This window comes from Nilaparvata lugens, chromosome 4 (assembly GCF_014356525.2).
Source record: "Nilaparvata lugens isolate BPH chromosome 4, ASM1435652v1, whole genome shotgun sequence".
NCBI lineage: Eukaryota > Metazoa > Arthropoda > Insecta > Hemiptera > Delphacidae > Nilaparvata > Nilaparvata lugens.
Genome location: NC_052507.1, coordinates 38157251 through 38173804, shown reverse-complemented (window position 1 = coordinate 38173804; position 16554 = coordinate 38157251). Strand labels below are relative to the sequence as shown.

At 33.5% G+C, this 16554-nt stretch overlaps 2 protein-coding genes across 9 annotated transcripts in view; both read left to right on the top strand.

Annotated features, from left to right (window-relative positions):
* Positions 1-4850, top strand: part of LOC111063970 (protein transport protein Sec23A) — a 45459-nt gene extending 40609 nt beyond the window's left edge. For 2 of the 4 annotated variants that reach the window (XM_039427430.1, XM_039427428.1), the window contains 3 exons: positions 641-706; positions 1773-1793; positions 4573-4850. In XM_039427430.1, the coding sequence (XP_039283364.1) occupies positions 641-706; positions 1773-1793; positions 4573-4662 (177 nt within the window). In that variant the 3' untranslated portion in view covers positions 4663-4850. The remainder of the gene's footprint in view (positions 1-640; positions 707-1772; positions 1794-4572) is intronic. The other 2 variants (XM_022351641.2, XM_039427429.1) reach the window with 1 other exon arrangement.
* Positions 4851-7791: 2941 nt separating this feature from the next.
* Positions 7792-16554, top strand: part of LOC111063935 (phosphatidylinositol 4-kinase type 2-alpha) — a 65871-nt gene continuing 57108 nt past the window's right edge. For 3 of the 5 annotated variants that reach the window (XM_039427432.1, XM_039427431.1, XM_039427433.1), the window contains exons 1-2: positions 7805-8043; positions 8401-8646. In XM_039427432.1, coding sequence (XP_039283366.1) covers positions 8010-8043; positions 8401-8646 — 280 coding nt within the window. In that variant the 5' untranslated portion in view covers positions 7805-8009. Of the gene's footprint in view, positions 8071-8400; positions 8647-16554 lie in introns of all 5 variants that reach the window. The other 2 variants (XM_022351621.2, XM_039427434.1) reach the window with 2 other exon arrangements.

Here is a 16554-nt window from a genome sequence, read left to right as displayed (position 1 = left end):
TATTCTTCTTGCCTTGACGAACCGGTATTGCCCAAGACACATTATATAAAATATTGTACAGGCACTGTCAATATAGCCTACATAAAAATCACACAACTTAACACTAAACATAAAAAATATCACATCATTCTATGCTGTCCAACCTAATGCAAAAATATTGTTCTAAACTGTAAAAACATTTCTTCAAAAGGAACTTTTTAATTTTCTGTTTGTATTTCTTCTCTGGTAATTCTCTGATATCTAATGGTAGGTGGTTATAAAGTCTGATTGCCCAGGCCTTGAAACTAGTATGACTAGATCTAGATCTAGATCTATAGTAGTAAAATTCATTTCGGATGTTTAATCGATTCCGTGTGTAATGAGAGTGGACATTATTATGCCTAGAGAATAAATTCAAGTTAGACTTCACAAACAACAAGCATTGGCATATAAAAATACATGGCAAACTCATAATTCTCAGATTGAAAAACTCTGATTGATTTGACTATAATATTGGATTATTGAGATTGTTTATTCTAATGCAAACATACTTTTGATTGCGTGCAGTATTTAAATTTCCATAGTACTTATTATATGAATTATAAATTACCTTTCTAATTACCAGAATAAGTTGAATATCAAATCAAATTTCGTTTTTCAGGCTCGTTTCTTGCTGTCCAAAGTCAACCCTTCTCAAACCCATAATAATATGTACACGTATGGTGGAGTAAGTATACTTTTCAATTAATTTATCCTTCTTGTAATAGAAAGAATATAAACTAGTTTTGTGCTTCTTAATCGTAACGTTGAAAATGAAGTTGTTTTTAATTATAATTGTTAGTTTATTTGAAAAGTAAGATTCATGTTTTACTAATAAAATCTCACAAAAATAGATATCTTACTGATTAGCAAATTACATTACTAAAGTCTTTGTTTTGCTAGTGCATGCTATGTTTGAAAATCTGTATGATCTTGTTGAAAAGTCGAGTATTTGTTTATAGTTTTGATAACTTTTATTTGATAATTAGTTTAAAAAGAATGATTATCTCATTACTCACAACGTCTCAGTAAATGTATTTCAGTCAAAAACTATAATATTCATGCTTCAAATGCAATAATTTATTATTGAAAGTCGTCGATTAATGATTATTTTAAACTATATACCGTATTTTTCGAAAATTCATTTAAAGTTCTTATCTAGATGTCCACTAATGAGCTAATATGTGTATTTTGTTATTAATTTGTAAATTTGTTGAACTTGTAATTTATGTTCCAAGACTATGGTTTGTTATCTAGTTATTTCTTTTGTATTGATTTTACAAATATCACTGACTAATTGTATTTCTAATAAGTCTGCCAATATTTCTAATATTCTTCACTCATTACAAATTTCAATTTCAGTGCCCTTTTTAGTCTAGTTTTCCAGATAGATCTTTGAAATGACAAAATTTATTTATTCTCATTATAGAGAACAACTGATGTAACCAAAAATCCAGGTCGCAAAAAGTGCAAGGCCGGGTCTACCTCATCCGTTTTCAACTAATCTGAAGCAATACTCTGAATGTATTCATGGACCAGTTGTCACTAAACTAAACCCTTAAAAAGAACTTTATAAATTTCATTCTTGTTTATTCCGTTTAGAAATCCCTATAGATTATTATTATCAGAGTTGCAACTAAATAAATCATTGGAATGCATTATTGTTTTTAATGTTTTTTAATACCCATTAATATAATTTGTAATTGTGATTTTGTTTGTTGCTGCACGTTGTAACATTTGTTTTCTTTCTACAGATGATGGGACCAGATGGATCGGTAGAGTCTATTTTATATTTTATTATCATTTAAATTGGGTTGGTCTGGTTCATTTCACAGAAGTGATCAGTAATGAATGTGTTGAATATGATGAATTTATCAGAATTATCAAAAAAGTTTAAGTTTCTTCTACAATATGCAATTCATTAGTTGAATAGAAGTCAACTAGTTTCTAGAATATTATGTTGGTCCACTTCAATTTAAATCAATGGGTTCTATTATAGACACCTCTAATTACTATTAAAGGTTGCTATGGTTCTATTCTTAAAGTTTGAAAATCATGTTACTAGAAATCGTGAAAGATGCAGAACACATAAGAATATGACTCAATTAGTTCAAGCTCCTTTTTCACTATTCCATGAAATTGTTATATATAATTTAGTAACTTTATATGCTTCTCATGTTACAAAAGTAACAACAAGACAGTATGGCTAATTTTAATTGTTAAATAAAAAACGAATGTAATAACAATTTTTCATTCATAAATAATTTATCATTAGATTCCGTTGATTGCTGATCACTGCTAGCAGGGTTCCTATCATGCAATACCTTGGTGCTTTTTGTTAATTTGGTGTCCTTCATTACATTCCTTACAGAATAATCATGTCTATTTGCATTACTTTCTGTGAGCATGATTTCAAAGTCATACAATTGAATTAGACAAGTCAGCTAAAAATTTCTTGTTTTTGATTAAATAACAATCAAGTAATGAGTCAAAAATTCTCTATTGGAAAATATTTATATATAATATGTGTAGACCAATTTCATGAGAAATACGAGGTCTTATAAAAATATTTTCATGGATTATTCATAGTCAATTATTGTTAGAGGTCGTTCATGAGCATTTACATACAATTCTCCACTTTTCCATTATTTTGTGTAGTGCATGTCCCCACTAACTTATTGACATTTGAGATTTACTATAATTATAAATACTACTCCGAACTCTTATGCTCCTCATTATAAATTACTTAATCTACATCTCAGTCTGTCGATAACTTATTACTGTCTTTCTTTCTTTTAATAGTTTCTTGTATCAGCATTTGATTCAGATTTCGTACCATAACTCTAAATTCTCCCCCCCCCTTCACAAAAAACTTTGCCTGTCGTCTTAACCTGCGTTTAACCCGGGAGTTAATAACACGAGTTATTAACAAAAACTTATCAACTTGATTGAATCGACAAAAATTTATCTTAACAAAGTTAATAGCTCGTGTTTTTAACAGAAAATTCCTTGTTATTAGCAAGATTTATGTTATCCATCGAGAGTCGGTAAAGATCAAAGGAAATGTGTTATGTTAATAACAAAAGCTATTATCAAAAGTTAAAAGTTAATAAAAGTTACAGGCTCCTATCTTTCCCGCAACCCCCTCGCCCAGCATTCTGCTACACAGAGCGCGCCAGTGTTCCCTACCAACTACAGCAGCTGACGAAACACGTGACAAAGTTATTAACTTTTGTTTATAACAAAACTAGCAGCCAAAAGAAAATTTTATTAACATTTTTTGTTAATGTTAATATGTTTATAACTGATGTTAATAACAAAAATGTTAAAAAACGTGTGTTATCAACTCTGGTGTAAACGCAGCTTTATAAGACTTCTTTCGTATTCTCTTTCATGTCGCTATATTGCATGAATTGGTGGAAAGCTACTTCTTACTCTAAATCGCTTCTAATATGAATGCTCTACAATTATCTTGTATTTAAAGAATATTTAGAATTTGAGCTTGCAATAACAAGATTATGTTATTGTAAGCAAAGAAACATCATTAACTGTTCAATTCAAACTAATGTCCATTAAAATATGCGCAGTGACAACTTTAAACCAGCTAATCGGTGTGACGTCATTGGAGCTCTAAAAATCAACCTAAGTCTTTTTCTGAAAAAGTATATAACTTTCAAGTCCCATCGACATCTGCTACGATTAATACCATGTATCTTTATTTTACTAGAGTTTCAATACTCTACGGCTAGATCTTTCAGAATTCTCGATTTTGTAGGACATGCTCATCGAATACCTGTTGCTCTCTTATTAAAAAACAAACATAGTTTTCCTGGCTATTTTGTAATTCAATTTTCTGATGATAATGAATTTGATAAGTCTATTATAATTGATGAAAAATTGTAAAAATGAAAACATTATTATACTTCAATATTTCTCTTAAAAATTATTGTAAATCTTGAAAAATTAAGGTAAATTTGGTATCAATCGTAGAAGATGTCGATGGGACTTAAATGGTATGTACTTTTTGAGAAAAAGACTCACAAAGCTGCTCAATCTAACATTGAAAAGATAGAAAGGTAGAAAGAATAGAATCCAATGACGTAATATCGATCAGCTATCTCTGATCATCGAATAGATTGAGATGCGCGTGAACACTACATTGTATTCTAGGTAAATTGGTTTAGACATTTTTGTAAACTAATTGCAATATGATCATTAACATTTACATTCAATTCACCATGTAGGCTTTGATAATTTTATTTATTTATTCATAACATAAATTTTGATTTGGTACATTAGATACATTTATGTAAATACAGTATGATTCTACATGATTGAAAAAATATCAGAACATTTTTACATTTTACCGAAACCTAGTACCGTGGTTTTAGGCTAGTAATATCTCAGTAAAATTGAGTTGAAGTCACTTATCCCAAATTATTGATTGATCTCATATATTTGATATTAATTTTTTTATTGGAATTTGAATCAGCGAAAAAAGTACGGTATAGCTCTACATCAAAACATATTAATATTTGAATTTATGCGTTCCAGGAGAGCGGAGCTCCAGTTTTGACAGATGACGTCAGCTTACAAGTTTTCATGGAACATTTGAAAAAACTAGCAGTATCTTCTACTGCTTGAATGGGGATAGGATAGTAATATAATCAATCAATTAAATTTCTACTGTACTATTGTATTATGTCACACTCTCAATGGTGTAACACTTTCCAATATATTACCTATAATTCGAGATTAAAATATTATTTATATTTAAAATATTATTGTTTTATGTTTATTGAATATAAATATAATACTTTCCTTATGGATTATTTGTATACTCGATTTTTATTACTGTGAGGTCCCTGCACATCCAGTTTCTCAAACAATTTCACCACAGTTCAGGGTTTCTTTCACTTTCAACCGATATTTGTTCATTCCAGTTCCAGTCAAATTCAAAATATGCCTTCATTAGAGATTTAGTTGTGGTTATTAACATGTGGATGGATAGTCGTAGGAGTTAGAAATTGATTACTGGATCAATTCAACAATCACATTTCTTTGTGGATGGTGAACAACTGATTTTGACGCTTATTGGAATTCCTCATGCGACCGCCTTTTCACTAATGGAGTATTATAGAAAAGATACTCATTATTATGGGAGTGTATGGTGTATATTATTTGCGATATTGGAATATGAAATTTCTTGATGGTTTCCAAATAACTAGTAACTAATGCTACAGTAATGGTTGAAGATGTTTTTTAAGATGTTTAATAAACATGCAATCCAAAAAAGGAAAAATTGAATAGTAATAGTGGTTTCAATTGATTATTAAAATGGATAATCAATAAATTAATAGACGTGCCTAATCAGAGCATAATAGTTATGCAGCTTCACCATCCCTCTCCTTAAGTGTACTCAAAAAATGATTCATGACCAAGTCCAAACTTGCAGATTAAAATTAAAAAGAGCCACCCTAGTGGAAGATATCAATAGAAAAACTCAATTGATATCAATAGATGTTCATGGATATCAATAGAAGTTCATGGATATCAATACACATCATGGTAAATACAGTCAATGAACATCAATAGAAACACGTTTTGTGACTTGCCTGTAGCTGCTCACATTGTACTGCACCAGTTTACTGTGAGTGTTCCTATGGCTTTTTCCACATTTTGTTCCTCAAACAGGATTTTTCTGGCGTACTGCGTCTGCTGTTGACACTATACTGACGTGGGTGTCTCAATACCGTAGCTTCCTGTTTTGGTGTCTATTTGACAAACATTCATAGTCCGGGCGCAAATGTCATGAATAAGGCACTCCGTGGTCATTTTTGAGCAACAGCCGTGGAAGATGTCTCATTTCTTCGTTAGGTCTAGCATAATAAGGATTGTGATGATGATCATAAGTCGAAATCACAGGCAAACACCTCGGAAACAAGATGGCCGCCAAAATTTTCAGGGTAAATACAAGCGATAGCTTGTATTTCAATAACCGTTCAAGATATTCAATCGTTTTTTCGACGAAAATATTTTTAAAATTTTCCTCTACAATTTTTGTTTCATAAAATTTTCCTCTAAAACGTATATTTTTTAGTTATAACCTTCAAAAGCCCAAAAAAACTTTTTTCCTAAATTTGTTCAAATTATTTCATTCCAGTATAACTTTTTGTGCAAGAGATACAGAGAAATTTTGGATATATGAAATTTAGAGTGTTTTTTTGAACTTTGGAACGATATATCTTCATGCGCTGTGCGTCAAAAATGAGTTCTCCAGCGCCCTCCAAAGAAACCCCTGCATGATTTCTGGTGGGTTTTTCCATATGCATGAGGTAACAAGCTAGAACTATAAAATCGATTTTTTCATGACTATTTCAAGATAGAGACTGCAAATGGTGTCAATCTCTTCTTTACATCAAGCCGAATAAGAATATTGATGTTGGAAACAACGAAAATATTCGAAATCATTGAAAAATATCAGATGGCGGTCATTTTTGACAGAAACTTTTATATCGCTTGTTATTCAGTTATTGTGAGAGATATCGGATTGTTTTTACCACCAAAGTGTTTAGAATTAACCAAACAATGATGTTCGAGAGAATCGTCTCGCTGTAAGTCCATATTTCACGGCTGGAGCGTCATCGGAAAAAGAGTAAAAAGTACCGTACTCTGTTTGCAGCGGAAAACACGCTTTTTCCACCAAATGCCAATCCCAACAATATTAGAAAACCGTGTAACTCATGACTCCTTGAAGGTACAGACTTGGGAATGGTATATCTCTTTATAATGATGTGTAGAAAGAGAATATCCATGATGGCAATCTCAAAAATGTTTCTCATCATGAAAAAACAAGATGGTGGCAAAAATTTGTCGATTTTCAAGAAAACGGTAATTAAAAATTTCCGACTCAATTTGAAAATAATATTATAAAATATCATACACTGTAATTTCCTTATTTATAGGTTTATTTATGTAAATTCAGATACTGTTAGCCAGGGCCTTCCACGACCCCTTAGTCCATCAACTGTACCTTCCAGAATACTTGACGTGAATGCTAAAGTATCTGGGTGCTTTGAACAATGGAAGAGATGAGTAGCAATGGATAGATGGAAGGCTGCCAACCAATCAAACAATTGGGCTGAAAGTAGCAGCGCGCGGATCCAGGTCTCTGAACTTCTGGGGGGGGGGGGCGGTCGTCCAAAAAACCCCTCTGTTCAACATTTTTTTCAAACACCACTTTGAAAAGCACCGATCGCCCCTCCCTGGACTCGCGCCTGGAAAGAAGAAGATGCAAAATTATTACAGAAGATATAAAATTGCGATAATATTCACCATTAATGTTCAGCATCCAGTAATAGGCTACGGTGATTTTATTGTACCTTATAAATTATTGTGATAAATTCGTTGTGAATTGGAATAATTTTATTACAACAATAACATAGTGTATAGCATGGCCTTTAAAGTGTTATAGGCCTAAATCTAAATCCATTCTATAAACTAATGTGCTAAGAAAAAATTTCAGGAATACTAGAATAGTTTGTTATCAAATGGGGTCATATTGACCACGCTCGAGTAATAATGATACTAAACTGCGTAATGCAGGGTTAAAAATTGAATTGTCAATTTAAAAATTGTAATTTGTGTATCAATCGCGGAGGTACTTGAAAACTTTCATATTTTAAAAGGTTTCCCTCCTCCTATAGCATCACCTACCACTTCAACTGTCAACAACGAGTTTTGCATGCGACAAAAACAAGAAAAGAAGATACAGCTACGCCACTGTAGCTACGCACTACCGATGATGGTTCAATTCGTGTCATTGAGCCATCGTCAGTTGTGGCGTAGTTGTTTGTAGTCATTGAGTGTAATTTTTTATTTAAATGTTAATTATTATTTATGATTTAGCTGTTTTATTCTAATTGTATTAATTTGTTAGTGAGATATGATCGAGAATAGTTTATCGATAAGTGAAATCAACCTCCAGTATTATGTACGGATCAAATGATGTCACTTCAAATGAAGGTTAATGCATAGAAATGAGCTACTTGAGTATGTTATAATTTTCTTTGAATACAACAGTACTGAATTATTTTTTTCAAAAACATTATTAAGCCAATGATAATGATAAATTTCTGTTTTTGAAAAGTTTATAATTATGTTCTTTTAGGTTACGTACGTTGTTCCATGTGATTGTGACATATTCACAGCTGTTCGTAATTTGACTTTGCAATAATAGGATTTATTTATGAAAGTGTCAATGGCGGCGTGCTAGGTTTATTATTAGTGTATTTATTTTATTGTTATTTTACCCGTGTTTTGTTGTTTTTATCTTAACCAAAACAAATAATTCTGATGAGTTCTTTCTGATATTTCTTTTAGGCTCAATGACAGAAGAGCAAAACCAACTGAAATTAACGTTCAAGACGGATGAGCTAGTTAGCAGAAGTGATTCAATAGTGTCGTTATCGTCCTCAGGTGTTTCTGATACTGAAGTCTCTGTACCTGACGTGGCTTTTGTTGCAAGCTCTAGTAAAGGTTCAACCATAGATTCGCCAAGATCTAATCGAGAAAGCCAGCCGCTTTTGGGGCGGATGGAGGCCGATATTCAATTCAATACATTTCCAGGTGAGTCATTTTTATAACCTAACTAACCTAATAATACCCTATGCTGTGCTTGCAAGTGTTATGCAACAATCTAAACATTCATTGCTTAAAACTAAAAAGCCTTTAACTTACAATCAATAGACTAAACAAACAATTTCAATAGGCTTAAATTTAATGACGTAAATCTGTATTGATGCGACCTATAGACTTTCTGATGAATCATCAATGCTTTTCCATGATATAGTACATACCGTAACTTGAATCAATAATTTTCTTATTGTAGGTATGCTAGCATTTTTTTCATTTTTTTATATTTGAATCCAATTAAACAAAGTCACAGTCAGTTATTAAGATTTTACTTAACCTTATCGTTTACGCATAAACGTTTTTATGCCATACCTACCTTACATCATTAATTGAACTAATTAAGTGTTTAAATTGTGTTATTTCATTTGGTACTCTCAAGCACACAACCGCGGGTCGAGTTTTAGACGCATGAACAGGAGAATTTTTGAACGAGCAGTAGCGAGTTATCACTTGCCAAAGTCGTCTTCCGACTGTTTGTATGTTCAACAATAACTAGAAAGAATTGATCAATCAGCTTTAAATTTTAAACACCTATTCTTCGAACAGTTTTACAGGTCAAGAATTGACTCACATCTTCGTCCATTTCCAGGATAGTGCATAAGAATAAAATTCGTTCTGATTGATCATTTAGTCAGCTAGAATCAATTGCATGCTATTTATTTAATTTTTCAATTCATTTGAAAAAGCTGTTGGGAGTATCACACAGTTACATGATTCAGCGCCGACACATGATTTCAGCTGAGTACCTAATATAAAACATAATTATTCAACTTTTCAGCTCTAGGCTGTATTAAATTGTTCCCGTTAACGTCTGTCTGCCTGTTAATTGTCTGTCTCTAACTAGTAGTTCTGTGAACAGTAGACCTCGCGCAGTTATAAACTGCAGCCATCAGAGTAAATCCTGTCTGTATGTCGTGTCGGCGAGATATCGGTGAGAAAACGGCTAATGGCTGTTGGGGTTGGTGTATCAAAAATACTAACATCAAAAGCTAATCTCCTTCAAGACATACTGGCATCAGGACAGCCCAAGTTCAAAGTAGAGAAAGTTCGAGAGACAATACTATGTTATTGTGAAAAGGAACATACCTGTCAAATTTCATGAAAATCTATTGCCGCAACTTATAAACATTAAGAGAAATGCCAAACCGTCGACTTGAATCTTAGACCTCACTATGCTCGGTCAATAAATAGTCCAGAAAGTAGGTTATGTTCCATACACTTGAATTCAGGTTCAATTTTCAGTCCAAACATTTAATAACAAAAAGTTCCAATTTATATTTTTTACAAACCAAATTGAATAATAAAATAACACTCACTAATCACTTAAAATTGTAGAATAATGAATAACTTTGAAAATTATGATGTACTCTAGTTTAGAATGATTATCATGTCATGTCAACAAATCAGATTATTTTGATCAAGTCGATTAAAATTTCTAGATAATATTTCTCGCTGATTGATTACACAGCTGGAAATAATTCTGTTTCTCTCCCACAAACGCATCTTCTGTTTCGACAGACGACGAAATTATCATCTGTTTTTCGAAGTATGAACAATTGTTATCCTTTTCATGTCCTTCAGCGAGTTTTCCCAAGGATGAGACCTAGTGCAATCGAATTTATATATATCATAAACCTTATCTTCCAAATTTTGTGAAAATCGTTAGAGCCGTTTTCAAGATCCATTGGACATAGATAACCATAATTAAATAAATAATCAGTATATAAATAAACATAAATAACCAAAAATATAAACAGACATACAGAAATTGCTCGCTCAATATAATAGGATTCTCACCAACTCTGTATAATTTATTACAAGTTGCAGATTTTAGAGATCAATCAACACCAACAGTTCATGAGCGTGCTCTTCAACCCAGGGTGTCTCTAGTACTACTTCTCTACTTTTTGACTTTGAAATCATCCCACTTTGTGGTGCGTTAGGCTTCGAAGATATTCACATTCTAAATCACTACCAAGCGGTATAAAAGTCAAAATAGACAAGTGGTATTGACTATTGATTAATAATTTGAATATATTTGAACCGGTTTGAGATATCGATGTGCGGTTTTCGCCATTCATGTTTTCTCAAAATTATGTATCGCATGACCACCTTCCAAATAAAAAATAAAGTTGCATTCAAAATGGCGGATCCAAGATGGCGTACCAGATTTTTAAAGTCAAATTAAAGTAGTATTTTCAATTTGAGTAGAATCCACAATCACACCCACCTTGAAGTCACATTTTTTCATAAAATACTAAGCCGTTCTCATACTTTTTTCTTCAATTTCTGTTTTGAATAGCATTGACTAATAATTTGAATACCTTCGAAACGGTTTAAGATATCCATATGCGGTTTTCGCCATTAATTTTTTCTTGAAATTCCGTATTGAAATCATGTATCTCATGATTACCTTCCTATTTAAAAAAAAACAAAGTTGCATTCAAAATGGCGGATCCAAGATGGCGGACTAGATTTTTGAAGTCATAGTAAAGTAGTTTTTCAATTTTAGTAAGATCCCCAATCACACCCACCGTCAAATTACCTTTGTGTATGATATATTAAACCGTTCTCTGACTTTTCACCCACTTTGTATACTGAGTGTTTTTTCAAACACGTACGCACATAATTAAAAAAGTAACAAGAGATAAGGCAGTTATAAACTTTAAAACAAAGATTATCCAGTGTTCTTCTCAAAGTTTCCCACAGAATAAATTCTATATTAACATTATAAATCTGGATTCCCAAACAACAGTGACAGTGAACAGTGAAAATATATTTTTTATATAAAGTTCTAATGGGATTATTGTTTCTCGCTGGACCGGGCTGAGTGAGAATGCGAGAATAGTCTAATAAGAACTCTTGGAAATCATATTTCCACTGTCCACTGCTATTCTGTGGAACCCAGCTTGAGAGATTCTAGGAATGTATTAAAAACAAACTAACTTAATCGCCTTACTTGGGCTATGAAACTTGATACCTTTATTGTAAAATCAGCCTCTTATAACTCCTATTTGAAAGTTACTGTGATAGCTTATTTGGCTAATTTAAGGGTGCAAGCTCAATCTGTCTTAACATGGAGATAATTATAATAAACATATTTAATATTAATCTTAATTCATAATAAGACTTATTATTGGAATTAAAACTGTATCCGCTAATGCTATTGGAATATTTCATATTTCAATTTTGAATACAATATATCTTATTTCATGAGTTGTAATCCATCAGCATGAGTTTCGTCTTGAAACTGGATAGGTGAGCAATTTGATAAACCTTGCACCTTGGTAGCTTTGTTAATGCTATATTGAATATCGATGTTACGTCATTGCTTCACTATTGATCTGCCTAACTTGAATTACTGATTACATTGCTGGCTTTATCATCGGGTTGTTAAACTTGTTATGGGATAAAGTACAGACTGACAGTTACTTGGAAGATACATAGAACTTTCAAGATAACAGATCATCCATTTACACAAATCATCCAGAACTTTCAAGGTTTTTTGATTGAAAGTTTAAACGTTTACCGGATTACAATTTATGTTTTGGATCAGCTTTTTAAGCGAGCTCTCTGTAATTCCTTAGTGATTAATATTTTGTGCTGAGCTTATTATATGTTTGGTTACGGTGCATACCTACTTTATATAATTTAAAGGAAGAATTTTGTTATCCTTATTGATCCTAAAAGTTATTGTATCCTTACTGGCATTTCAATTTTATATGAGGTACCTATCAGAAAACATAAATCACTATTAACATCTTGATTCTGTACTAGATAATCAATTTGAATGTATTATGTAGTTTTATTATACTACTCGATAAACTTTACTGGAACAATAATAAAACTTGCATTGATATACATATTAATGATTAATATATTAAACACATTGCATTAAACTCAGGGAGGGATCTGGCAGTGGAGCACATATTTTTATAATAAATTCTTACGGATAATCAAATTATTACGCAACCTTAATTTTTGAAGCTTATTAACATAGAGTAAAGATGAGTTGAAGATACGTTCGTCTCTGATATTACTGCTATAAATCTATTTTATTAAATACGGCAATGCTTGTACCGGTACAGAAAAGATAATGTTTTATTAGTCTTCCCTTTCTTAAAGTTCCTAGAACTTTAGATCTTCATGAACCTGATGGAGAAAGAGATACTGCGAATGGTTTTCGAGTTTCATTCACAATAGTGTTTGGGTGTTTTATATGTTTCTACTCTAATCAGGTTTTATTTATTTCATCGAAATTCATACGTTGCCAAAATATCCAGATATTGGAGTTCAGAAAACCCTCATATATACTGTATTTCATGAGATCCCTTCACATTCGCTGGAATTCGGAGCTTAGTATGCAATTACGCGCAGAAGAGTTGTATGTCCAATTTTTCTCACATAGCCTAGACTAAAGCTGAACTTTATTAGAGATTATAGCATCATCTTACAGTTTGTAGTGTTGCTAGAAGCTAGTATACGAGGCTCTTGGTTGCAGCAAGATGGTGCAACAGCGCACATGCCATGGTGTTCTAAGAATTGCTTATGTAAAACATCATTTTTACATCATTTTTCAGTTTGGGAGAGCCGTCTGCCGTGGCTGGTCACGCTTTGTAACGCTCAGTAAATACTTTAATTTTGAGCCGGTATTTCAGTGTTCTGTGAGTTTTGAATTGTGTCTTTCTGTTGCTTTGAGCCTCCTTTTTGTTGTGTGAATCTGAATCGTAAGTAGTTGCAGTGAATAACTTACAATCGTCATTTAAATGTGACTCAAATTTCGAGTGAATTGATATTCTCTTCATTTTACTTCAGTGAGGATCGGCACTTATTGCACGGACCTAAGTTCAATTCATTTGAGATAATAACTGACGTGCTTCTGCTATCTTTCTCCTTCTTTGACTGTTTGGATTATTGCTGTTCTTCCTTTTTCTGATTTTACCTTTTCCTATTGTCCGTTCTTATCAGGAGCTTCCGATATTGTTTCCTGCCTTGTTCGCTCTCTGGGTACTTTCTTGTATAGTTTTATCTGGCCAATGAAAGCGGGTGATCATAGCTCGGAGGGCTGATAAGGTGATAATGGAAAGAGGCGATGTAAACTACAGCATTGGCGCCAATAATTCAAAACCTTGTAAACTTTTTGAATTGTAATATACTTCTTGTCTCAATATTGAAAACACTGTTGCTTACCTTTTTCCGGTTTCGAAATGGCCTCAGAACTCAAAACATACAGAACAACTAAGGATAATCTGGCAATGTACTATAAAAGCTATTGCTTTAGAAAAGGTCATACTCTTGTAAGTGGAGACATTAGTTGGCGGTGTTGTACACCTGGATGCCTTGCAACCATTACTACCTCGTCTAAAATTGATTGTGTAAAACATTACATTGATAATCATAAACAACACGGGAAACATCAAACTCCAGATAATCTTTCAAGTCCGAAAATGAAGCGTTTGTTTTCAAATATCAAGAAGCCATCAAATAGGGCATCACTGGATTCTGTCTTAGGTTCATTATGGAGGCCAGTTTGTTTTGATTCAGTTTCTCAAACTGATGAGACAGTCCTCAAGTCCAAGGATGAATTGATAAACAAAATTCAACAGTTGACTGAGAATCAGTCAGCACTCGTTCAAAAAATACAGGATCTCACCCTTCAACTAGAGGATCGGAATGTGACTAAGTCTCCTTACAGTGTATCATTGGTCAACACAGCTATTAATACAGAGCCTCTTGTGAATCCATGTGAGATTTGTTGCAATAAAAATGAGATTGACAGGTCTCTCAAGGAAGAAAATGACTCCTTATCAAATAAAATATCGCACATGGCTGTCTCGATTGAGGCTTTGGAGGCGGACAACGTTGCCTTAAGAGGGGAATTGCTCACATATCGTAATCAGCAGTCTGACAAATGGAGGTCGCTGTATGATAATATGTGCGCTAGGTACAATGAGTTTAATGTGACTGCAACGGGTGATGGGAATAAGGAGAAGATGGCATCTTGTGCGGTTGGCATCAGTGACTCGGCACCACCTGCCTGCAAGTTGGCGCTGAATTCAAAACGGCGGATAAATACTGGTGGCGGGATTAAATTATTTGCTGATAGTCAGGGTAGAAGAATGGACGAACTGATAAATGACGAGCAGAGAAAACGATTAACAAAGTAACTAGTACACTGAAACCTGGGACTCGCTTGTGTTCGGTTATGGCTAAGTGTCACGATGATTGTAAGTCTATGACTGCACGTGATTTGATTGTGTTATTTGGTGGTACAAATGATTTTTACTTTCCTTGCCCTATTACCATAGGTAAGGAAAGTATTGCTTTCCAAATAAATTTAAGGTACCCTTATTTCATGTTTTCTATACGTTTCAAGGTCCCCTGAGTCCAAAAAAGTGGTTTTTGGGTATTGGTCTGTATGTGTGTGTATGAGTGTATGTGCGTCTGTGTACACGATATCTCATCTCCCAGTTAACAGAATGACTTGAAATTTGGAACTTAAGGTCCTTACACTATAAGGATCCGACACGAACATTTTCGATCAAATGCAATTCAAGATGGCGGTTAAAATGGCGAAAATGTTATCAAAAAGCAGGGTTTTTTGCGATTTTCTCGAAAACGGCTCCAACGATTTTGATCAAATTCATACCTAGAAAAGTCTCATTGATAAGCTCTATCAACTGCCACAAGTCCCATATCTGTAAAAATTTCAGGAGCTCCGCCCCATCTATGCAAAGTTTGATTTTAGATTCCCAATTATCAGGCTTCAGATACAATTTAATCAAAACATTTTGAGTGGAAAAGATTGAGCATGAGAATCTCTAAAATTAATGTTCAGTAACATTTTCACCTAAAATTGAAAATAAGCTCGAAATTTGAGAAAATGTGATTATCCAATTGCAAACTGTTGGCAACTGTTGATTCTATTAAATCATTCACTATGAAGAGGTAGCAGGCCTCGTATGTCTCCAGCGTTATTGTCCTGTCACCAGCTGGCTCAGATCTTTGTTTATAAGTAGACTTGAGATGCGCTTGTACACTAGCGTCAGGTGATCAATTTTCATAACGGCAAGGAAAGTTGTGTGAGTGCGCCACACCAGATTTTTCTGCTGATTGTCATGCAGACTACCTCGACACTATTGAGGCTCAATTAGAGAAATTAACGCATACACATGTTTTCATAGTAAATGTACCGTGCCGTTATGATCTTTCACTGTCTGCACCCATCAATCAGGCGATATCTGATGCTAATGAAAAACTGAAGAAGATAGTCAGTCGTTTCAACAACGTGAAGCTGTTCAACGTGCATGGACTGGGTAGACGTTTCTACACACGACACGGCTTACATATCAACTTCATTGGAAAACGCATCATAGCTGACTGTATCTTGCGGTACCGAAAGAGCTATCTAGACGTGGAACCTCATGGTGGCAGCACAAACACCGACTTCTCAGCACATTCAACATCTCTACCGGCCGCTGTGGACTCTACTCCTTCGTACTCTGAGGTGGTAGGCTCACCAGTTAACTGCACAATGGAGGACACCAGGAGTGACGGAGGCAACATTTCAGCAGCGGATTTAAACTTGTAAATAACGACAAGGCTCAAAACAGAGCTCCTTTTTATAAAGGTGACATAAACATTTTCCTGCTTAATATAAGATCTCTTCGAGGTAAGCTTGGTCAGTTGAAGGCAGTTCTTGACTCAAAACCTGCTGACATAGTGTGTCTAAATGAACATTGGTTGTGTGAAGAAGATTTGATTATTATGTACCTGTCATTTTTGTATTAGCCAGTTTTTATGCGAGACGAACATCTTATGGTGGATCATCAATTTTTGTTG